Genomic DNA, 24,686 nt, shown 5'->3' with positions numbered 1-24,686 from the left:
TATTTCTGGGTCGTAAAGAGCCATTGCAATTAATTCATCACTTATGTACCATAAATGTTTGGATAAATCGCGAGGCCGCAGTTCTGTATATATTAATTGAACGATCCGAATAAATATCTCTAAAAACAATTAATTTCTTCCTCGAGCATAAATCATTTCGAGCAGCTGTTAAAGACGAAGGAGCGTTAAATCACGAGAAAATATGTATTCGCAAAATAAACAAGCACATAATTGGAATGGATTCCTTCTCATATTCGCTCATTTAAAACTGTTCTCTAAACAGCCATATTTTCAAGCAATATATGGATTTCGCCATTCATCTGGCGCGGTTATCCATCCATCTGGCGCGGTTATGCGCTCCTGGCGGGGTTAATTTAATTTTTTTTAGTGCCAAGGAACGTTAAAACTAAATCAAGCAATTCCTTATAGTCATTTCGTTGTTGCTTGCTCGCTATCTGCTCCTTCGAAAATCTGATCAAGTCGTGCTTTTCATCTCTAAGTTCTGTGACAATGCTGGTGTCTACCATTTTTTCTGGAAACGCCTGGTTCATTGTTGACCATGCCGACTTGAATCTTATTTTGAAATGAATCAAGTATCCCATGCTGCTGTCATTAGAATCTAGGTGATATGGTGTCTACATGGCAGCCATAAAAGTTCTCTTCCAACCGCTTCTCGATAAGAGTATAGGTTCCTTTTTTGAGTCCTGTGTTTGACACTGTGGTGTCAAACCGCATCGTAGTTATACGCCCGCTTAAGTTCCATTCTTCCATCAACTTGCAAATTTCGTTTGCCTGGTTTACACCAGTTCCCACTTGTAACTTGGGAACTCCAAGCAGCTGATTATTTGAATCTGAAGATACCAACACTGGTAATCGTCAAAGTACGTTCATAATTAGGTAGATACGCGAAAAGTATAAAATTTACCTAATTTTAGTCCAGCGCTCGTTAAAACAGCGAAAATTATATACATGGCGTTCCGATCGCTAACTCCTGCGCGATCAAGAGTCGCCGCTAACAGAGGTTTTTTCTTTGGTGGTTCGTATTTTGCCCTGATGGTGGATGGCTGGATGTCTGAAAACAAGAAAAGTATGATAATACATATTGTTATACATTACGGTGATCATTTAGCCTTCGTCGACAGTGAAAATACTTGTATTTGATTCTGATTCCAACGGTGGCTCAACGACTGGTACTTCCTCATATTTCTGCCGTTATGTCTTTGGCAATAGTTCTTGGTCTTCCTTTCTGTCGCTGCATGATCAAGAATTGCCTGTCTTTCTCGTGCAGCATCATATCATCGTGATGGGCGATGTCGAATAAGTCGTCCAAACTATGTCTGAACATTCCCGCTTGTTCGTTCTGGCGCAAATCCGCATGCGAAGAATTCTTTCTCAAAGCTTGCTTCTCCTATGTAGCCTCACAAGCTTGACAACTATGTTGTAGTCCTGTGCCGTCACTATATTATATTTTCTTCAAATCGTTTTCACTTCTTCTATTACATTTTTTGCAGCTTGGTGAACGCTTTTGTGTCGATTAACGATTAAATGTTCCAATCTACCCAACACTTCTCTATTTGACGGCAACTTCACTCCTGTTAATTTTTCTATAGGGGAAATCGTACCGCAGTAAACATTTGATTTCCGTTTTGACATAAAAAAAAGTTTTATTTTCAAATTTTCATCGACATTTGTTTTCCCATTCAAAATCATAGCCTACTATGAAATGTGTTACTAACTACAGACACTTTATACACAGCCTAGCGAACTGTCAAAAAGTGCAGCCAAACGAGCATGACGGTTTTGAGAGAGGAAGTACAAGAGGAAGCCCATGCAAAGCTTATGGGAGCTTCCGTGATGCCAGTTTACATTCATGATTGCTAGTTTTACTGTTTTTTCTTTCCGCAAGTTTGTTATATAAAGTGTCTGTAGTTACTACCTACTTATACATTCAGACAAGAAATATAGTAAATTTCACAGAAAATATCGCATATTTTTTAGCCAGAAGAAAATGTATGTAAATCATAAGACAAAAATATACATTTATATTATGTTTATGTGAATCATGAGATGTCGGTAAGAAGTTCCTTAGCCATGTTTCAATTTTGTATATCTATAGAGTGTAAAGATTTGGATTGGGTGGAATTCCGGGTAGTTTGGGGAGTTCATCCTACTTTCAAGGACGTTGACGTCATTATCCCGGCGGTACTGCTGTTGCGCATTCTTACTGTAGTAGCTACTCGTCAAATCTGGCAAAAACTTGGGAGGGACCTAATTAATCACTAGATGTTTTTAAGACTATCGCAGATGTATAACTCGGTTCATATTGTAGGTTGTGATGAAAATCGGAGTCTTACGGCCATAACTGCTGTTTAAAATCAAATTTCCATTATCCTTTCAGATGCATTTATTGAATTTGTTCAGATCCTGACCATATATCTTTCAGACCCGCGTATTCGATCATAATGTTTTGCTTTACGGTCCAGCTCAATTACTTGATAGCCCTATACGAAAACGATGACATCGCTTCGACAACACAATGACACCTCCAGGACAGAAATTGATTAATCAGATCAAAATATTTACGAAATATATTGTTTCTCTTTCTATCTCGTCAGGATTTGGTAATGGATTATGGCCCACTATTTTTTTTTACTAAAGGTTTTTAAGTTTTAAAAATAATTTTTATTTTACTTTAAAACTTTGTTAATTTCATTTCATGATATAAATTTTTTTCGTTATGTGAATTCTGCCCTAGATTTTCACCTAAAATTACTTTTTCATTTTAAAAAAAATCTCTATTTAAGGTGTTGGGTGAATCTCCAATGGATTTATGAGAAAAATGATGACAAACAAAACCTTCTGAACAACTTCTGAGCAACTCCGAGAATCAAGTAGAAAATAGAAAATTTTCTTTCTGTAGAAATACATTTAATAAAGAAAAAAAAATGGTTCAAAATGCATTTAGAAAACATAGTTACGAAAGAAATCAATTTTTTTTCGTAAACCTGTGCTATTTATAGCGACTGGGTGTTTTATGCGAACCATGGTTGAATGCATTAGACATTTCCAAGGAGCTACTTTCCAGTCACGCTCCACACACATATTTTTCTCGATTGCATACCTCCAATGACAGCAACGTTTTCCCCAAAAGTCAACGACGGTTGTCTACTGATCAGTTTAACGAGTCGCCTACGCTCTACATGCACAAAACATGCTAGTCCATAGTTATCAAGCCTTATGCGCACCTGTCGTGATCGCCCTTTTCAGCGGCTTTCAGCTCACTACACTGTTCTAACATATAACCAGTGCGAGCAATAAGCCCCTAGTCTGATTTTTCGCATCTGTTGCTCGTTGGCACTCCATATCGAACCAGTTTCCTCGTGTGTTATCTGATAGTCATGTGACTGCTGAACTGATCACCTTATGAACTTGCTACTACGTTGTGATCAGGCGATCTCTTGTTGATCGTTCCCCCTAACCTTTTGTCCTAAAGGGGGAATTATATATCTCATGCTTTCCATGAAATAAGATATTTAAACATATATTTTATGGTATTCACTATTAAACTAAGATTGCACTTGTAGCGTGCTATAAAACTTCAATTCCATATCAACATTTGAATAGGGCTAATAAGATTTGTAAACAAACTTTTGTTTTGCTGATTTCTCCTAATTTGTTATCATTTCAACACAGAAAACATTTGAAATTGATTCTACCAAGGATAAAGATTTTGATTCATGTATATTTTTCATCAAATTCAACTCGGTAGCGGAATAATGAGCGAAATAAGTTTGTTTACAAAAGTCTCATTAGCCCTTTTAAAGAATTACTATTGAATTGTTACTTGGGGCTTAGAAGCTTCCGTACTATTTTTTATCTTCTGCTGGTAGGAGTCGTGCTTAGGCAGAGTTATTACGAATTGCTTAAATCTACCATGTTTCACGGCAACAGCAGAGTCGTCCCTCTTTACCATGAGAACCGACAGCTTTCCTATCTGTATATTCCAAATCATTTAATAACTATTTTTTAAACTTTTCCTACTTAGTAATTTCTAGCTAATTTAATGTCGTTAAAATGAAAAGAAGATAGAAGTAGAATAAGTTGTTATCCAAATAAATAACATCTATATAGTTCTTCTATGGTTATATTACTGTTAAGCTTTAGAAGAAAGTTGAAAGTTTCTTTTGTTCTCGCTTTCCATGTAATACCTCCTGGAATCGTCATATATGCCTTCACCGACTGCATTAATCATTTGCAATAAAAATGTATAATTTTAGTCAAAGTAAAAAATGAAATTGATCACCAACACTCTTGTATTTTTAAGCCGGCAACCGAATTTTTGCTGCAGTTAGCCCCCCCCCCCTTTTGAAAAATGAATAACTGCTTCACTGTACACAATCACTTGTTTATCCAATGTCTGCGGGGTCCCTTATTAATAAATTTATTTATTTTTATTCTTCCGTATTTACCGTACAGACGCCTCTTAAAACTATATATATATTTTATTAATAACTCATATCGACGCTTGGAAATGTTAAACTCGAACAACAATTAGAAGTTTCGTTAAATCTGCGACATCTTTTTAATATCAAAAGGGTGCACTAAATGGCAATATGAACCCATTCAAATGTTCTCTAAGTTACATTTATGCGGATTATGACACACTTCCGATCCTCTAAAAGTGTGTTGCATTTCGCTTGACAGTGTATTGTGCATCATGCAAAATGAACATAAGAAGATGAATTTCGTTTTTCATTACACAACACTTTTTCGTACTGGCAGATTGGCTTACACTCGGTCAGCTTTAGAACACAGTCAGACGAAAGACTTGTTGAGTTGAGTCTCTTTTCTATCCGGACGTCAACAGCAAGGTAGTGACTGCACAAAATATTAACAGTCCTTCGTATCATATACGGGAAGCAAGACGTACGGTTTGGATCCACGTATCCGAACCTTGGGTCCGGATCAGGGTTGTTAATATGATACATTTTTCACGATAATTTATCGGCGTTACTCGTTAACGATAATGTATCGTCATCGGAAACTCCGTTAACGATAATGTATCGTCGCCTTCATCGTCATCGTCGATAATTGTATCGTCGTATTCATCGTCATCGTTGGTTCATCGGTTATCGCGATACATTTTGCGTTACTTTCCCGTTTTTGCCTTTCTCAATAGAAAGGTATTGCAATTGCTCTGAAAACCGACTTTTTAACGGAGGCCCGGAGGGCCGAGTGACATATACCATTCGATTCAGTTCGTCGAGTTCGGCAAATGTCTGTGTGTGTGTATGTATGTGTGTATGTATGTGTGTGTGTATGTGCGTCTGTGTGTGTGTACGCGAACACAATCTCACTCACTTTTCTCAGAGATGGCTGAACCGATTTTTAAAAACTTAGTCCCAAATGAAAGGTGCAACGTTCCCATAGGCTGCTATTGAATTTCTAATGGATCCGACTTCCGGTTCCGGAATTACAGGGTGATGAGTACGAACACGCAGAAAATGTCGATTTTAAGAAATTCTGCAATGAATGTATAAAGGTGAAAATTTTTCCAAAATGTGACCACAACTGCTTCGATTTGTAGTATTAGGTCACTAACATCCATTCAAAGTCTATTTGGCCACATTGGCCACCATCATCGGTTCCGGAAGCCCCGGCGAAAGTATCTAAATTCAGAATAACAGTCATCGGTTTCTCGGAGATGGCTAGACCGATTCGACTAAACTTGGTCTCAAATGAAAGATATTGCGTCATCGTAAATGGCTTTTTAATTTCATCCCGATCCGACTTCCGGTTCCGGAGTTACAGGCTGTGGCGTGCGATCACATAACAAATTGTGATTCAAACCGATACTCCGATGAAAGCAAAAAAGGTAAAAATTTCGCTAAAATGTCTCTCAAACAACTTAAATTTGCTGTTCTAGGTCACCAACAGCCAAACAAACTTTCGTTGACTGCATTGACCACCATAGATGGTTCCGGAAGTGCCCGGGAAAAGCGGCCATCTTTCAAAATTTACGAACTCACATCAGTTTCCCGGAAATGGTTTGGCCGATTTTCACAAACTTAGTCCCAAATGATAGCTATAATATCCCCACAGATGTGTATAAAATTTCATACGGATCGCTTATATGGGTCCGGAAATATAGACTAAATCGTCACGTCACATATGAAATTCCCATATAAGCCGGAACTCAAATTTTTTTTTCAAAGGGGGAATTCTGAAATTTCAGAAATCGAATTCGTATTTTTGATGACAAACGTCTTTAAAATGCATGAAACGTCGAGATTTTATGTTATTTCGAAAATCTTTTTTTTTAAAATCGACTTTTTGGGACTTTGCCGATTTCGCACCTTTTTTTTCAGTTCAATATTACCGTGGCTGTTTTTTCTTTTTCAAAATTTTAGATCTCGAATAATGATTTATTTTCCTGTATATAGTTGTCATGTGATGTATAATAATAAAATGTAATATATGCATTTAAAAGTTTTTAATGAATATAAACAACGCACACATTATCGTGATTCATGATTGAGAAAGGCACAATTGCACCGCTAGGTGGATTAAAATAGGTTTATTGGAGTTGAAGTTGATGCGGTTAACTTTCAATTGTTTAGAAATAAATATTTATTGAAGGACATGTTGTTGGCAGTTGAAAATCAATAGTTTTGGAGATTTCCTATGCACAGCGGGGTCCGACGATGCGTCAAAATGAAATTTTTTCAACTTTTCGGAAAAGTGTATTATATTGAAGGGAACGTTGTTGGCAGTTGAAAATCAATAATTTTTAAGTTTTGAAGGGTCGAACGATGTGTCAAAATGGAATTTTTTCTACTTTTCGAGTAAGTTGGTGCACAGAAGAGTCCCAGGTGCACAGTGTTTCCAAGCGGCAAAAAGGTGACCAAAATTGTTTTGACAATGAAGAAAACAAATTTTGAGCTATTGTGCAATTAGTAATTTTTAGCACGCAAAAACATATATTGAAAAACTACTAAACCACTATTATTAGGCCATTCACAAGTTACACTACACATTTATGTGGTGTGATGATTTACAAATTTTATTATAATTTTAATTTAAACTAGAAGATGTTGGATTTAAAAAAGGAGTATATGTATATTTCCAATGTTTGATTTCCTTTTCTAGTTGGGAAGCTTTTAGCCCCCTCCTCCGTTTCTTCTCTCCACTATGTAACAAGATGCTTCATGATTCCTATTTTTACCCTTAAATATGCAGTGTAATTTATGAACGGCCTCATAATTGAGTTCTAGTCGTTTTTTGAATACAGCAAAGACCCGTTTTTATCAGTCCTTTGGTAAATTTTAGGCTGATAAAACTATGACATTGACAAAATCGGCACATTTTTTTCTGGTTTTGAAGAGACGAAGTCGAAACGCAAACACCTGGACTAACATATTTTTTTCTTTCTTTTTAATAAACAGCAGCGGTTAAAATATTCTTCTTTAGTCCCTCGGCAAAGCCTCATAACCCGTTCTAATCATTTAGTAAAAATTTCCCTTAAGGAGGTTTTATATAGCACAATATTTTTATTTTTGAATATTTTGCATCTCTAAGATAAGCAAAATATGCTAAAAAAGGAATTTACTCGAATTTGACTTGAACGTTGGCTAGAGTTCACCAAACGGTTTTGATAGTGTTTGTTTTACAAATTCGTATTGGTACAGCTTCGTCTGCGGAAATTTGGTGCTTCCATACCAAAATATTGCTTTTTGGCCTTTAAACAGTCGATAACTTATAAGAGATACAAATAAACTTACATTACAAAAATTCTGTATTTTCTTATGCAGAACAAAATCTTGGAACATTTTGAATTTCTACAAAATTACCAGGAAAAGTATTTTGAAAAAAGCAATTTTCAGGGATATATCAAAGAAACCTCCACAAATGTATATTAAAATCGACAGATAGACACATAGTCTCTTCAGCGAAGTTAATACTTAAAATATTCTCAACTACTTTGCCAAATAAAGTTTTTTTTTCATAAGTGACCAAAAAAAAACTTGATTCTCAGCTTTAGAGGGATTAATCACCCAACTAATACTTTTTTAAATGCAAAAAAATATAAATAAACTCTACTGAAGACACTATAGCTAAAAAATGTTTTTTCGTGGTTCAAAGAATTTCTTTCACCTTTTTGCCATTTTGGAAACACTGTGTGCTGGTGGATCCTCCTGTGAATTGAAAATGTCCAAAACTATCGATTTTCAACTGCCAACAACCTGCTCTTCAATATAAAAAGTTCGCGAAAAGTTGAAAAAATTTCTATTTTGACGCACCGACGGTACATTGAAAATGTCCAAAACTATTGATTGTCAACTGTCAATAACTTTTCCTTCAATATAAAACACTCCCGAAAAGTTGACGAAAAATTCCATTTTTGCACATCGTCGGACCCCGCTGTGCATAGAAACTGTCCAAAACTATTGATTTTCAACTGCCAACAACGTGTCCTTCAATGGTTATTTATTTCTAAGCAATTGAAAATAAACCGCATCAACTTCAACTCCAATAAACGGGAAAGTAACGCAAAATGTATCGCGATAGCCGATGAACCAACGATGACGATGAATACGACGATACAATTATCGACGATGACGATGAAGGCGACGATACATTATCGTTAACGGAGTTTCCGATGACGTTGACGGGTGGTTAACGTTATCGACGATGACGATTAATTATCGATTAACAACCCTGTTACTACTACAGACACTTTATACACAGACTAGCGAACTGTCAAAAAGTGCAGCCAAACGAGCATGACGGTTTTGGGAGAGGAAGTACAAGAGGAAGCCCATGCAAAGCTTATGGGAGCTTCCGTGATGCCAGTTTACATTCATGATTGCTAGTTTTACTGTTTTTTCTTTCCGCAAGTTTGTTATATAAAGTGTCTGTAGTTACTACCTACTTATACATTCAGACAAGAAATATAGTAAATTTCACAGAAAATATCGCATATTTTTTAGCCAGAAGAAAATGTATGTAAATCATAAGACAAAAATATACATTTATATTATGTTTATGTGAATCATGAGATGTCGGTAAGAAGTTCCTTAGCCATGTTTCAATTTTGTATATCTATAGAGTGTAAAGATTTGGATTGGGTGGAATTCCGGGTAGTTTGGGGAGTTCATCCTACTCTCAAGGACGTTGACGTCATTATCCCGGCGGTACTGCTGTTGCGCATTCTTACTGTAGTAGCTACTCGTCAAATCTGGCAAAAACTTGGGAGGGACCTAATTAATCACTAGATGTTTTTAAGACTATCGCAGATGTATAACTCGGTTCATATTGTAGGTTGTGATGAAAATCGGAGTCTTACGGCCATAACTGCTGTTTAAAATCAAATTTTCATTATCCTTTCAGATGCATTTATTGAATTTGTTCAGATCCTGACCATATATCTTTCAGACCCGCGTATTCGATCATAATGTTTTGCTTTACGGTCCAGCTCAATTACTTGATAGCCCTATACGAAAACGATGACATCGCTTCGACAACACAATGACACCTCCAGGACAGAAATTGATTAATCAGATCAAAATATTTACGAAATATATTGTTTCTCTTTCTATCTCGTCAGGATTTGGTAATGGATTATGGCCCACTATTTTTTTTTACTAAAGGTTTTTAAGTTTTAAAAATAATTTTTATTTTACTTTAAAACTTTGTTAATTTCATTTCATGATATAAATTTTTTTCATTATGTGAATTCTGCCCTAGATTTTCACCTAAAATTACTTTTTCATTTTAAAAAAAATCTCTATTTAAGGTGTTGGGTGAATCTCCAATGGATTTATGAGAAAAATGATGACAAACAAAAACTTCTGAACAACTTCTGAGCAACTCCGAGAATCAAGTAGAAAATAGAAAATTTTCTTTCTGTAGGAATACAATTAATAACACTTTTCGAGGTTTTTTGAGTGGTTCAAAATGCATTTAGAAAACATAGTTACGAAAGAAATCAATTTTTTTTCGTAAACCTGTGCTATTTATAGCGACTGGGTGTTTTATGCGAACCATGGTTGAATGCATTAGACATTTCCAAGGAGCTACTTTCCAGTCACGCTCCACACACATATTTTTCTCGATTGCATACCTCCAATGACAGCAACGTTTTCCCCAAAAGTCAACGACGGTTGCCTACTGATCAGTTCAACGAGTCTCCTACGCTCTACATGCACAAAACATGCTAGTCCATAGTTATCAAGCCTTATGCGCACCTGTCGTGATCGCCCTTTTCAGCGGCTTTCAGCTCACTACACTGTTCTAACATATAACCAGTGCGAGCAATAAGCCCCTAGTCTGATTTTTCTCATCTGTTGCTCGTTGGCACTCCATATCGAACCAGTTTCCTCGTGTGTTATCTGATAGTCATGTGACTGCTGAACTGATCACCTTATGAACTTGCTACTACGTTGTGATCAGGCGATCTCTTGTTGATCGTTCCCCCTAACCTTTTGTCCTAAAGGGGGAATTATATATCTCATGCTTTCCATGAAATAAGATATTTAAACATATATTTTATGGTATTCACTATTAAACTAAGATTGCACTTGTAGCGTGCTAAAAAACTTCAATTGTTACTTGGGGCTTAGAAGCTTCCGTACTATTTTTTATCTTTTGCTGGTAGGAGTCGTGCTTAGGCAGAGTTATTACGAATTGATTAAATCTACCATGTTTCACGGCAACAGCAGAGTCGTCCCTCTTTACCATGAGAACCGACAGCTTTCCTATCTGTATATTCCAAATCATTTAATAACTATTTTTTAAACTTTTCCTACTTAGCAATTTCTAGCTAATTTAATGTCGTTAAAATGAAAAGAAGATAGAAGTAGAATAAGTTGTTATCCAAATAAATAACATCTATATAGTTCTTCTATGGTTATATTACTGTTGAGCTTTAGAAGAAAGTTGAAAGTTTCTTTTGTTCTCGCTTTCCATGTAATACCTCCTGGAATCGTCATATATGCCTTCACCGACTGCATTAATCGACGCTATCGACGCTTGGAAATGTTAAACTCGAACAACAATTAGAAGTTTCGTTAAATCTGTGACATCTTTTTAATACCAAAAGGGTGCACTAAATGGCAATATGAACCCATTCAAATGTTCTCTAAGTTACATTTATGCGGATTATGACACACTTCCGATCCTCTAAAAGTGTGTTGCATTTCGCTTGTCAGTGTATTGTGCATCATGCAAAATGAACATAAGAAGATGAATTTCGTTTTTCATTACACAACACTTTTTCGTACTGGCAGATTGGCTTACACTCGGTCAGCTTTAGAACACAGTCAGACGAAAGACTTGTTGAGTTGAGTCTCTTTTCTATCCGGACGTCAACAGCAAGGTAGTGACTGCACAAAATATTAACAGTCCTTCGTATCATATACGGGAAGCAAGACGTACGGTTTGGATCCACGTATCCGAACCTTGGGTCCGGATCCAGACGCTTGTCTGGATCTAAGCAATACTTCATGCGCTGCGAAATTGTCTTATAGACGTGTGTTTTTTTTTTACAAAACTCCATTATATCCAGCTTTTGAATGATGAATGCATATTCCGATAATGTACTGACAATTGCAAGCACAATTCCATAGCTGTAGTGTAATCGCATTTTATTCCTGCCCTTGTTTCATTTCACCAACAATACACAATCATAGTGATTTCATCTGGCAATTCAAATAGCAGAGATTTGTAATCTAGATTATCCTTTTTGGCCTTGGTAAAAGGAATTATTTGCTTCTTTTCGATGTCGTACTGGTGCTCAACTATGCAATTGATTTGACCTAAATTCAAGCGTAATTTTTTTTTTAATTGTTGCTGGTTTCTGTTTGACCTTTTGCTTGTTTAAAACTGATCTCGAAAAGCATGCAACTATACTGGAGTGTTTTCCAGAATTTAAAGATGGTAATGACTTAGGTGAAGAGTTTTATTAATTGCACTTTTAGGATGCTTTGCGCCAATTCGATAAAATATGTAAATTTTAGCAATGCATGAGGTATTTTGGCATAGTTAATATATATAATCAAGAAAGCTGTCGGACAGAGAAGGTAACGCGCGATAGTGCGAATTTCGATTTCAAAATATCAATGGTAAAATTTTCTGACGGCTTGTCTCTCGTTTTTCTGCATTACCATAATAAAAATGTGCGATTCTTGCGTTGATTTGTACTGTAGGGGAAAGTCGGCTAATACGGACACAGTGGGTAATACGGACACTATGCGTTTCTCACAAACTGCAAATTTAATTAAAAATGTAATGATACGGTAACATTTCTAAAAGATTTCAAATGCTTCTGAAAGATACTGCAATAATCAGATACACGAGATGAGAAATATAAGATACACGAGCAAAACAATTTGTTTTTTTTCGACAGCGTGGTAATGGACATCATTTTTTGATAGTAGAAAATAGCGATTAAAACCTGCAAATCGTTGATCTCGGGAAATATTTCTAAGTGAGCATGAGGTACTGGGTATTTAGCACTTGATTGGCGAAAAAACATAATTTACATAATCATTCCGAATTTAGACACATTTTTTAAAATTTGTGTTATGTTGGGTATGACGGACACAGTAGGGTAGGGAAAGATGAACATATTTCTTACGCCAATACAAAGCAGAATGCCGTCAAACTGCATAACCTTGGGCTATTTTTTGTTATCGCTACATTGTGATGTATTGATAGAAAACAAAATTTATTGGCTGAGAAGTGTCTCATTCTACCCTTATCCCATATCCATCTTTACCAATGCTGCATGTTCATCTTACTCACCCCAGGTGTCCATTTTTCCCACAGCACTTTTGAAATGACGATTTTGAGCCTCTTTTTCAAAACCATTTTAAAAATATTTCTGTTTGAAATTTTATTAGTACAGGTTCTTATATTGATCCAACATGATCTCAAATCACGGTTTACGCGCAATTTGCGAGTAATGCATCTATGGATGAGTCGAATTTGCTATTTAACCTTAAGGTGTCTACTCTTTCGCATTCAGTATTGGGCTGTTTTGAATGTTAAACAAAAAACGGAAACTTTTTGTTTCCCTTTTCTTGAACCCAGAGGATTTAAATTTTCTACATATCGTCGAAATGAAGTGACAGTCTTAATGCGCAAGGATACTTCTTCAAATAAGGATGCGACCGAAACTTAGATCCATCTTTGAAAGTACGTATTGTACCATCGCTTCTTGGTTCTATACTTCTTGTATCTGGATTGCTCATTATAAGACAAAGCGTATTTTTTAAATTATTTTATGACCAAAATGGTGACCGCATCTATGAAACATCTTATTTTTGATTTTGAAATTTTGACTTAACTAAGCATACTAGTAACGACGCACAGTCAGCAATAATTTGATCCAGAAAAAAATACTTTAATGATATGTTGGTCGTTCATAATTATCCGGTTGTTATATTCCGGCTAATTATTGTCTCAGCGGCTGTCAACTTTTTCCGAATGTATACGACCTTGCAGATCCAACCGGAATGTCTTGGGCAATATTTTTTAAAGTATCGATACTGATATATCGATATTTGAAAAACTAAAATATCGATGCACTAGAAATATCGAGAATAAATGATCGCTACTCTCGGTATCGATTTTAAAATCAATATATTTAATCACATTATATTTTATCTCATATTATAGGATTTCGGAAATGTGTATTGTAATTACATTCAGAAGAAAAATACTAAAGTAAAAATCTGGGGAAGTCGTTATGCTTTGATCCAAATTAAAATCCACTTATTCTGATTTATTTTTTTTACATAACTTCACTTATTTTACAAAACGAATTAAGATTTCGGCGCCCCCAAAGCTGGCGCACTTGGCGGGCATCAAGTCGGTCGACCACATGCTATGGCGCTGTTTCTATTACAAAAATAAGCAATGGAGAGCTTACACTCTAAATTTCATGTGGATTTTACATGCAATTCTTCCTTCATCGTCCTCATCAAGTTTTTAATTACAAATAAACTCTGGGGATAAGTACTGCTTTCTCAGTTTAAGGTTTCGTCATTGAAGCCAAAGTAATAATCTGGTAACATTTTTGACAATTTTGAGTTTTTTGTGTTTAGATACGGTTGGTTTCAAAATCGTCCAATGAGGGACGTTCGTCCAAATAACCGTTTAACAGACGTCGATTGTTAGACCCATGCTGGACGACTTTTAAACAATTTTTTGGCTAATTGTTTTTTTTTGTTAAAGAGGTCGTATCGATAAAACTATCGTAACAGAAGTCTCGATTCTGCAAAATATCGACCTGATGAATATCGATTTCAAACCTCGATATTCTGGCTCCCAAGTATCGATATTCTTTGTATCGATATAGTATCGCCCAATACCGGATGTTGTTGAATTGACTTTGAGAGTGAGCTGCCGGTGGTCACAGACGATTACGCCGGTTCAGAAAGTGATGCACTTACGGAAGGTTATGAATAAGTGACAAGAAAACCAATCAGTTGAGACTAAAAAAATTCAAGCTACCTTTTCTTTTACGAATGAAATTATTTGTTCGGAAAACACCAAAATCCCTTACAGACACTAAATTCAAGTGTCAATCCAGTGTATGCACTTAATAATTTTAATTAATTTAATTAATAATTATACTTGAATAATAATTTAAAAAATCACTATACTTAATCGCTAATTTCAAAAAATCTACAAATGTGCTCATCATGGGAGAAAAAAAAAGATCCATTTCAGTCACAAACTACCCAAAATAAAGTTACGAGTGTAATACCACGTTCACACTACAGAGTTAAAACACGTTATAATAATTAGTAACAAGAAACCATCATCAAGATAGCGTTAAAACACGTTTTAACTCGCAGTGTGAACGTAATATAATACCCATTTTAAATTAATAGTCATATCTCATATTAAAAAAGTGCCCAAAATTTTGTTCGCACGATTACTTGACGCTGGTGATTTTTAACCCATGGTTTGGGTACCCCATTCTTTCCGTGTTGTTTTGTAGAATTGAATAATGACGCAATATGTCGCCAACCAAATACATAATAAAACTGTTTATTGGGTTGTTTTATTTGACATTGCATTTGTCCTTTTTAAATTGCAGAATTTTTTCAGTTTTGGTATAATAATGCGGTCAGGGACTGTAGAATTTATAATAATTTACCTTACTTTGCCGATTTTTGCAAATTGAAACTAAATTGTTAAACTAAATTTTACCAAGCTGGCGAAGAAATGGTTTAACTTTGTTCCTAAAACTTGCAAAAATGTATGTTTCCGCCACCCTTATATTTGATGACTTTTCTAATGACGTTTGTTCTACAATGTACTTACGATGACCATAATTACTCACCTAGGTTTATATTTACAGAACCCTACTCTACATTCATCACACCATTTGTAATGACGGGAACACGTTGCGAATACGGTTTATTCATGTCTGTTTCAGTCATAATAATGAAAAGTTAATCGCAATCGATCATAGGTAAATATTACAACATAATTATTTAGAGTGCATTAATTATGCAAATTATCTTTCTACAGAGGACATATTTTCGTGTTTAATTTAGCGAGTGAATGCTATTGGGTACTAACAGAACACATAGAGGGCATCACAGCAGCAGAATGCATTCCAGAAACCAGCCATCTCGTCTTAGGCAACAAAAATGGCCTTATGTGTATTATCGATTATGGTGAGTGTTGCCGTTAGTCAACGTTTTGGAAGGGAAGATTCTGAAATTATTAACCTTTATCGTAATAAAGGTTGGGAGGTGTTGTACTTGATCACGCTAAGAGAAGTTATAATTTTCCTGTAGGAACAAAGATATACATAATAAGCATAATTATCTGCATTTTAACCTTAATAACTAACGCTAACTTACATTTAGTTTCCTTCTAGTGTAAATAATTCCAATTTTGCAGGCACATGATCTTGTAATTCTATGCAGTAATGTTTTTGGCCACATTACTTTAGCCATGAGCTATGCAGATACTAGATTGTTTGCCACACAAGATATAATTAGCTTTAGTTTCAATATTAGTTTTATTATTATATTATTAATTTCAGTGAACAGTTTTGGTTACAACGCATTTCAAGCCTATTGCATATATTAAAGTTACAATAGTATCTTAATATTGATGAATAATTCACAATAATGAGCAATACAAATTTTATTCGTGTATTTATTTCAGAGGTATCAGCTTCAAGCTGGTTCAGATATGAACAATAATCAATTTTCGGAACTTATATAAATTTGCAGTGTTTAGGATAGGCTAAGTATTGGGCTACGAATGTTACGTTCGCGATTGCACCTTGTTTGTTTCGGAAGCAAGTCACAGTACATGAAAAATTCTTTCTCTCTTTCTTGCATCAGATAGTTTGCGTAGTTTAAGCTTTGATAGCCAAAAGAATATAACTATTGAGTTGAATAATATGGGAATAATTCATAGTAGAATCAATAATATTTGTATATTCGTTGACTGGATAATAAGAAAGTTGATCATTCATTTCATGGGCTGTTCTTCAAGTCAATTATTGTCTTATTGGACCATTGCAACATGCATGTATGTAAATATTATTCAAATATGTATTATCTATGCCCAAATACAAAAGAGTTTGGCCATGGGTGCGGACATAGTATAGTTGGTAAATCGATTGCCTTGTACGCAGCTCACCTGGGTTCGATTCCCAACCCAGCACATGGAGTTAGACATTTTTTCAAAGAGATTTCTCTAACCCGAAAAAGAGATGAATGACCCTAAGGTTGAAGAATCTAAAATTAAAAAATCCCCATGGTCAGCGTTCGCTTCATTTGTTTCAGCCAAAATTTCTTCAAGTGTATGTAGCAGTTGCAGGATACAAGATCAAAAAAGGGCAAACATTTGCGCTCTTACCAACCCGCTGCCATCGCCGTCGAAAAATGGGTTTCTTTAAATTATACAGCAACATGACAACTTATGCCTAACATCCATAATACCTACTGTTTTAACGTTTTTATTCAGCGTGTTACAGTATAGCCCAAAGAGTAAAATAATTCAAGAGAGTCCATCGTTTGCAAATCCAGCAACACTTTTCTGCTTTGAAAATCGGCAGCTATTAGCTTAGTTTTCGGTGAAGTGCAGTGCGCTACAGTGCCATAAAAAGACACATCAAACGTTGCTCATGTCGCTTCGGATTATTAACAAGTACAAATAACGTGCGGAAGTTGGCCAGTAGCATCGTCTCTGGGAATGGTATGATTGTCTCTAACCGTTGTAAACTTATTAGAGAAATTAGCTCGGTGAAACAGTGAATCGACAAACCGGTCCAAACCGGAAACAACTCTAAACCAGTGACTGTGACGAGTAAAGAGAAAACACTCGGAAGTCTGGCCAAGTTGACCAGCAATGACCGAGATATACATAACTCTGGATAAACCGTCTACCAAAATCATTGCAGTGAACATTCAAGCGCACTAGAAATCGTGAACCCGAACTCGGAGAACGACGGCTGAAAAAAACAACAAAAGGCGCTGAATAAGAGGGTCCTCTTCGGAACTTTCCTTTTGGGATCTTTTCCTTCGGAACTTCTTTTTGGGTTTCCTTCTAGGGAGCGTCCTGGCTGAAGCGATCCTGTCGGACAGACCAACAACACAGTCGAAGAAACATGAGAAGTGTAGTGCAATCCTTATTAATGGTGCATGTTGATTATTGCATCGAAAGGTTCGGTTAGGCACGAGTAGAAGCATATGGAACGTGTGAAGTAAAAGGGGCTGACTGTCGGTCATCGATAGTACGGCGTCTCACTCTCGGTTTGCATCAATTTGGTGATCACGTACTGGCAAAGGTAGTGGCGTAGCCAGGGAGGGGGATTGGGGGTTAAACCCTCCTCCCCCCAAACCAAAATTAATTGGATTAAGCAAAACATTTAATGCTGACTAATTTAATTAGATATAGCATAGCAAAAACGACCGCACTCATCATGGGTGGCTGATACAGTGACATTTTTTTATACAATAGTATAGTTCACTGCACACCTGGCCATGTCCTTACGATCGTCAAAGGGAAGGGAATGTTAGTTGAATACCTACTTAGGAAGATGCGGGAAACCCACGCAATCTCCATAGGCATTACGGATGTTAGAATTGGTTAGTAGGGAAGGGAAATGGGATGTGGGTTTGGGGTGATTTACATAATATTCAACTAAATGGATAACAAAAATTAATTATGAATTAGATGGATCTCACCAAATTCACTTGGCTGGTCTGTAACAGGTGTAGGCTTTCGGAACCACCGTTATATCACTTTTTTCGAGCATTCCGCTTAGGTGGAATTCCGCAACAATAAACAATCTCAGGCGAAGTTGACGAAGAAGGCATCGTTGATGATCCGGGTGGTTGGTCTGACTGCAAACCACTAACAGATCAATACCGATGCTGGCGTTTTCACCAAGCTGAATATATTATTATGGAGCTAAACACAACAGATTCGAATGTGCAAGAATATAGCAGAGTTTTCAAATAATTTGAAGTATCACGAGGATTTTTCGAAAAAACTGTGGGAATTGTATCTTGTAACTGAACTTCGACGTCCCATAGTTGTCAAATTATCATGAGCTCTTTTTGCAGAGTACTAGCGCGACTGCCGGAAGGTTAACAACGATAACAATATTTTGGAAAATAGAATAAAAATGACGAAAAATGACGTTTTCCGTTTGGTTCTAGAAGGTCAGGATTGGTTTTTATGAGTACTTGATATTTGATGATATTTGATGTCAATTATATAAATAGCCTCTAAGCAGGATAGGATGTAATAAATATTTTAAAATATTTCAAGTTAGTGGTTATTCACGGTGTATATCTGAGTGTTAAATTGAATGGTATGATAAAATGTTGTTGGACTCGTTTTGGAGTTGTGAGCTTTAATAATGAAGGAAAGTAAAATTACCGCTCCCAAAAAAAAAATTATCACATCACATTATTTCGAAACTGTCAACTTTGTATGTATGTATGCTTGTATGAAATATATTACAACGTAAAGCAGCACATCTTCTAATAAAATACTTTTGAAGGTCAATCCTCCTAGAAGTAATTAAAAAGTATTTATTCCTCAAATAAATTTAGTTCTAGATTTAATGTCCACAGCAAAGTTTTCGAAAAGGCTTAGTTAGCGTAGTTGTTTATTCGATTGCCTGGTACGCAGCTTACTTGGGTTCGCACATAGGGATAGAAATTGTTCTAACCTGAAAAAAGAGCCGAAAACCCCTAAGTTAACGTTAGGAGTTTCGGCTCTTTTTCATGTTAGAAAAATTTCTAACCTTATTTACGAACCCAGGTAAGCTGCGTACAAGGCAATCGGATAAACAACTACGCTAATTTTATTCAAAATGAAAAAATACTTTGTTGAAAACATTCCATAACTAATTTTTAAGAAGACATAAATACTCCGCCTGTTCAGAATATCGATATATGTTAGACTACTATATGTGAAAGAATACTTTGAAAACAATTTATTCTAAGCTAATTCTAATTCTAATTCTAGTGATTCTGATTATCAATTACAATTACATTACAATAGATTAAATCATGATAATATGATCTACAAATTGTAGACTACAATCAGGAAATATATACAATTACAATAAATCTCTTCTGCTGTGTATAAGCAAATATATTCACATTTTATTAAAAGGAAGCCTCTAAAATCTAGTTTTATTGAAAAGAACTGGCTTTAAGAAAATTTCTTAAATATCGTTTTGTATCTCGATGTATTGCATTTATGTAGCCGTCATGTTTTCTACAAAGTTTTATAAAAATGACATTATCACCAACTTTGCTCAAGACACAAAATCTCATACTATTTTTGAAGTTGCTTCTCCATAATTACTTCTAGGAAATTTCATGACCAAAATTAATATATCAAAATATGCCCTTTTTATGTTGGAAAGCTTCTTCGAGTTTGTTAAACCTTCAAAGTTGATGATTTCGAAATTATGTGATCTTGACCGTTAGAAAAGTGTTTGAAGTGGATTAAATCACTTTAAAAATGCACTTTGTATTTGCATTCTACAACTTCATTAACATATTGTAAAAAAAAATTATAAAAGGCATCTGGTATACTAATTTTCTTTCTGAACTTTTACTAATTTATCCAACTTATATTAAATTTTAGCGTTTTCGAGAAAAACAACGATGTTTATCAAATCCTCCCCCCCAACCAAATTTCTGTTTACGCCACTGGGCAAAGGCGATGGGAGGGCTCAGGGAAATTTAAGTAAGGTAGCCTTAAACATGCGGACTCCTACGAGGATCGTTACCGTCGACAGAGGAGATATAAAATACAGAGATGTGAGTTAGACTGGTTAGTCTAGGAAATAGAGGAATTTAGAAGAAAATGAGAAGGAAAGCTTGAGTGTAGTGCGAAGGGGTAAAGGCAAAGATATGCTACTAAAATATACAGGTCTATTGGGTTAGCAGGCCGATCTTACTTTACAAAGTCTTTATGCCTAACGACCATTATACCAAACGTACGTAACAACACCCGTATGTCCAACGAATTTTTGAAAGATGCGGTACACCCGTTTTACTTGTATCTAACGAAAGGTTCTCGAAATATTCGAATCTGGAAGAGGCAGCAAACAAATGCAATACAATTTCTGAGCGAGAGCTCTCACAGATCGTTTGATACCTACACTGTTATATCCCTGTATGCTGAACCAAGGGTGACGGGTTCCTTATGACGTAATAATGATAGAAATAGAGAGTGAGAACCAGTTCGTTTGAAATGTTCACGAACCAATGGAGGTACATCGGAAAACGCGTGGTGAGGTAAAGCCCCTCTTTGCCCTTTAGGTTGCTATGGTTCTGTCGGTATGGTGCAATGTATCCCTGAGCGTCATGAATAGACAGCCTCTGAGCCGCCATAACGCTCATGAGAAGCCGGTTGCGCGGTCATGAATGTTACCATAACGTACTGCACACACCGACTAGTTAAAAGGTGAGAAGTTAGGTGTGCAGTTAATGTGCTTAGGTTGCAGAAATTGGTTGTTGAGTTAAATAACAATAACAATAACATTACATGATTGTAAACCTGGAATAAGTGTTTAAAATGGTATTCGAAACGGAGTGCAATGGAAAACAGTTCATCTCACCGAAATTTCTAAATAAAAAACTACAAGGGGCCCTATGGGGTTGCACGAAGTCCAGACGTAGGACTACATTACTTAATGTAAAATATTTATTTTCTTAGAACATTTAGCGTAATAATAAATCAAATATATTTCTTACGTATAGTTTAAGCACAACCAATCAACATCGAATATTACATATTGAACCAAACATTCTTGGTTATCAGGTCATTTCATTTGTAGTAGGTGATCGAATTCGATTAAACTTATTTGAGAAGATCTGAAGAAAGAAGACAGAAACCCGTTACCAAACTAATATCTGGAACTAAATCTTTATAGCACAAGTTCAGCTTTTAAAAATTGTAAAAACTTTTCGATTGTGTAACCTGGACCGGTGAAGTACGCATACAAATCGCGGTCCTAAAGTACGCATACAAATGTAGCGAATGCAGTGGTCTTAAACATATATCGAAACTATAAATATACAAGAATCGAAAACAATTTTATTTATTGACTTAGATGCGTTTCGTTGTGCTTTACATCGATCCGCGTAAATTTGTTGCTAATAAAGTTTTCGTCTTTGCGCAACGAAAGCACATATTGCTATCATGCAACTGCTAACAAATTAGATATTCTCCTCAAACATTAAACCCAAGCACACAAAGCAAAATGAATCAACGCTGATGATGATGGGTAGAGCGAAAGAGACAACTAGTACCAGGACACCGTGTTTCCAAATGGATCTCGAATGCACAAGTGATTTTGAGTACGAATAATTGTGTTCGAGATTGTACATAAAAGTGTGCTGGAAACGAGCACAACACAAAAGAAAACATGGTGTTTGAACAGACAAGCTCAGTCGCGTGTTGAACGGCACTGGGTAGCGTACCTCCACAGCCAGTGTAACGGACTTCTAACTCAGCTACACTGGCTGTGAAAACACACAGCGCGGTGATCTGCTTCGCTTGCCGTTCAACAGGCAACTGAGCTTGTCCAGCCAAATAAATAGTCGATGATGACGTCATTCATAGAAGCGTAGCGCGCTAGGTACAGTCGGGTCTCCTGCAACGCGAATTCCTACAACGCGGCTTCCTACTGCGCGGATTCCTACTGCGCGGTACCCGCGTTGTAGGATACCCATAGCTTATGGGATTTCGACTAATTGGGGCTGTGGCCGATTATTTCGTCCGTGTCAACATATAGCGCCATACTTTCTTTGGCAAAGTTGTTGTATTCACTTGGGCCTACAACTTAGTGTAATTGGGTATCCAATTAGTTGAGAACTATGCCGCTAGGGGTGTTATGAAGAGAGAGTAAATAAATCGAAATTCTCGTCGTAATTTCGACTATCATCAAATGGATTCAATGTCAAATATATCAAGACCCTGATTATTTTGAAAGGTGGTGTCTTCGGGGAATTTATAAAAGAAGTCCAGAGCTTCTGGATGGTAGAAAGTATAACTCGCAATTACCCCACCAGGCGGCGCTAGTGCCAATGCAAATATTCAACACATGTTAAAATAATTCTATATATTAACAACGTGATTAGATAGACTAGTACTGTCCCCAACAAAGTTGCTCGAGAGGTCGAGGACTACCCAACGGTGACAGATTAGTTTGGAATATTCTCACTATGCGGCGCTAGTGAGTGTAGAAGCTTTCAACATATGGTAGATTATGATGTATCTCAAAAGTCTAATAACTTGGAAAAATGGTGTTTTCGGCGAAGTTCTCGAGGAGGTCAAAGGCTACTGGATTATGGATAGATTAAACTGGAATGGACCCGCCAGGCGGCGCTAGTAAGCATTTTCTTTCAAAGCATGTATCTCGAGATCATGATCATTTAGAAGGGTGGTGTCTTCGGCAATATTTATAGGCAGGTCGAGTTCTGTCCTACGGCGAACAAATTAGTTCAGAACTCGCCCACTAGATGGCGCTAAAGAGAATGAAACTTTCTGAACATTATAGATACATTTCTAAAGTCTGATAATTTTGGAAAACGCTGTTTTTGGTAAAGTTCTCTAGGGAGACAAGTGCAGTTTGACAATGTATAGGAAAATTTCGATTTTACCCACTAGGTGACGCTAGTGAGCACGAATTTTTTCTTTAAATTTCTGCATCTTAATATAAAGGCAGTTTAGAAGGGTGGTGTTTTCAACAAAGTTTCTCGAGAGGTCGAGGACTACCCAACGGTAACAGATTAGTTTAGAATACTCTCACTATGATGCCCTAGTGAGCGTAGATGCGTTCAGCATGGAGTAGATAATGATATATCTCAAAAGTCTAATAACTTAGAATGATGGTGTTTTTGGCAAAGTTCTTGAGGAGGTCAAAAGCTACTCGATTATGAATAGATTAAAGTTGAATGGACCCGCCAGTTGGCGCTAGTGAGCATTATTTTTCATATCCTGTATCTCGAGATCATGATCATTTGGAAGGGTGGTAATATTCATAGACAGGTCGAGCTCTGTCCTAAGACGAACAAATTAGTTCTGAACTTGCCCACTAGGCGTCGCTAATGAAAATGAAACTTTCTCAACATTATATATTTCTAATGTCTGATAATTTAGGAAAACGCTGTTTTTGGTAAAGTTCTCCAGGGGTACAAGTGCTGTTTGACAATGTAAATAATATTTTGAATTAACCCGCTAGGTGACACTAATAAATACGCATTTCTTCTTTCAATTTCTGCATCTCAATATAAAGGCAGTTTGGAAGGGTGGTATCTTCGACAAAGTTGCTTGAGAGGTCCAGAACTACCCAACGATTAATTTAGAATACTCTTACTATGCAGCGCTAGTGTGCGCAGACTTTTAAGACCTGGTAAATTATGATACATCTCAAGAGTGTAACTTAGAAAGATGGTGTTTTCGGCAAAGTTCTTGAGGAAGTCAAGGGCTGCTCGATTATAGACAGACTGAATTGGAATGGACCCGCCAGGTGGCGCTAGTTAGCAAGCTTTTTTCAAATTTTATTTCTCGGGATCAGGATAATTGGGATGAGTGGTATCTTTGGCAAAATACATCGACAGGTTGAGTTTTATCTTACTGTGATCAGATTAGTTCAGAACTCACTCATTGCTAGGGAGAATACAACTTCTACTACGTAGTAGCTTAAGTCAAAAGTTTGATAATTCATGAAAATGGTGTTATCAGATTAACGTGGATTTCAGTTACTAGGTGGCATTAGAAAGAAAAAAATAATTTACGTATTTTAGCACCTCAGAATCATGACAGTTTAGAAGAAGGCTTTCTTCGGTGAAATTCATCGGTAGTTCTAGAGCTGTTTGATGATGGCAGATTGGTTTTGAATACTCTCACAATGCGCCAGAGAATGGGTTGATGAATTTATCCTCTTATTCGTTTTGAGGCTACTTCAGAAATTTGAATAATATTAACAAGAATCAGAGCAGTAAATAATCTATTCATAATCGAGTAACCATTATTCTTCCTCAAAAACTTTTCCGAAAACATTATCTTTCTAATTTAGTTGACTTGTATTTGTATTTGTATAAAATGTCCAACTGACAATTTGTCCAAATTAACTAAACTAAACTAAGTTGAACTAAACACAATTAAAC

At 36.2% G+C, this 24,686-nt stretch overlaps 1 protein-coding gene across 1 annotated transcript in view; it reads left to right on the top strand.

Moving 5' to 3' along the window:
* The window catches only part of LOC131691949 (TBC1 domain family member 31), a 69,624-nt gene that overhangs the window by 18,245 nt on the left and 26,693 nt on the right, over positions 1–24,686 (top strand). The window contains exons 2-3 of the mRNA XM_058978730.1: positions 15,374–15,487; positions 15,547–15,695. Coding sequence (XP_058834713.1) covers positions 15,374–15,487; positions 15,547–15,695 — 263 coding nt within the window. The remainder of the gene's footprint in view (positions 1–15,373; positions 15,488–15,546; positions 15,696–24,686) is intronic.

The sequence above is a fragment of the Topomyia yanbarensis genome, chromosome 3 (genome assembly GCF_030247195.1).
Source record: "Topomyia yanbarensis strain Yona2022 chromosome 3, ASM3024719v1, whole genome shotgun sequence".
Classification (NCBI taxonomy): domain Eukaryota; kingdom Metazoa; phylum Arthropoda; class Insecta; order Diptera; family Culicidae; genus Topomyia; species Topomyia yanbarensis.
The sequence above is the reverse complement of the archived record's forward strand: the minus strand, read 5'-3'. Positions and strand labels throughout refer to the sequence as shown.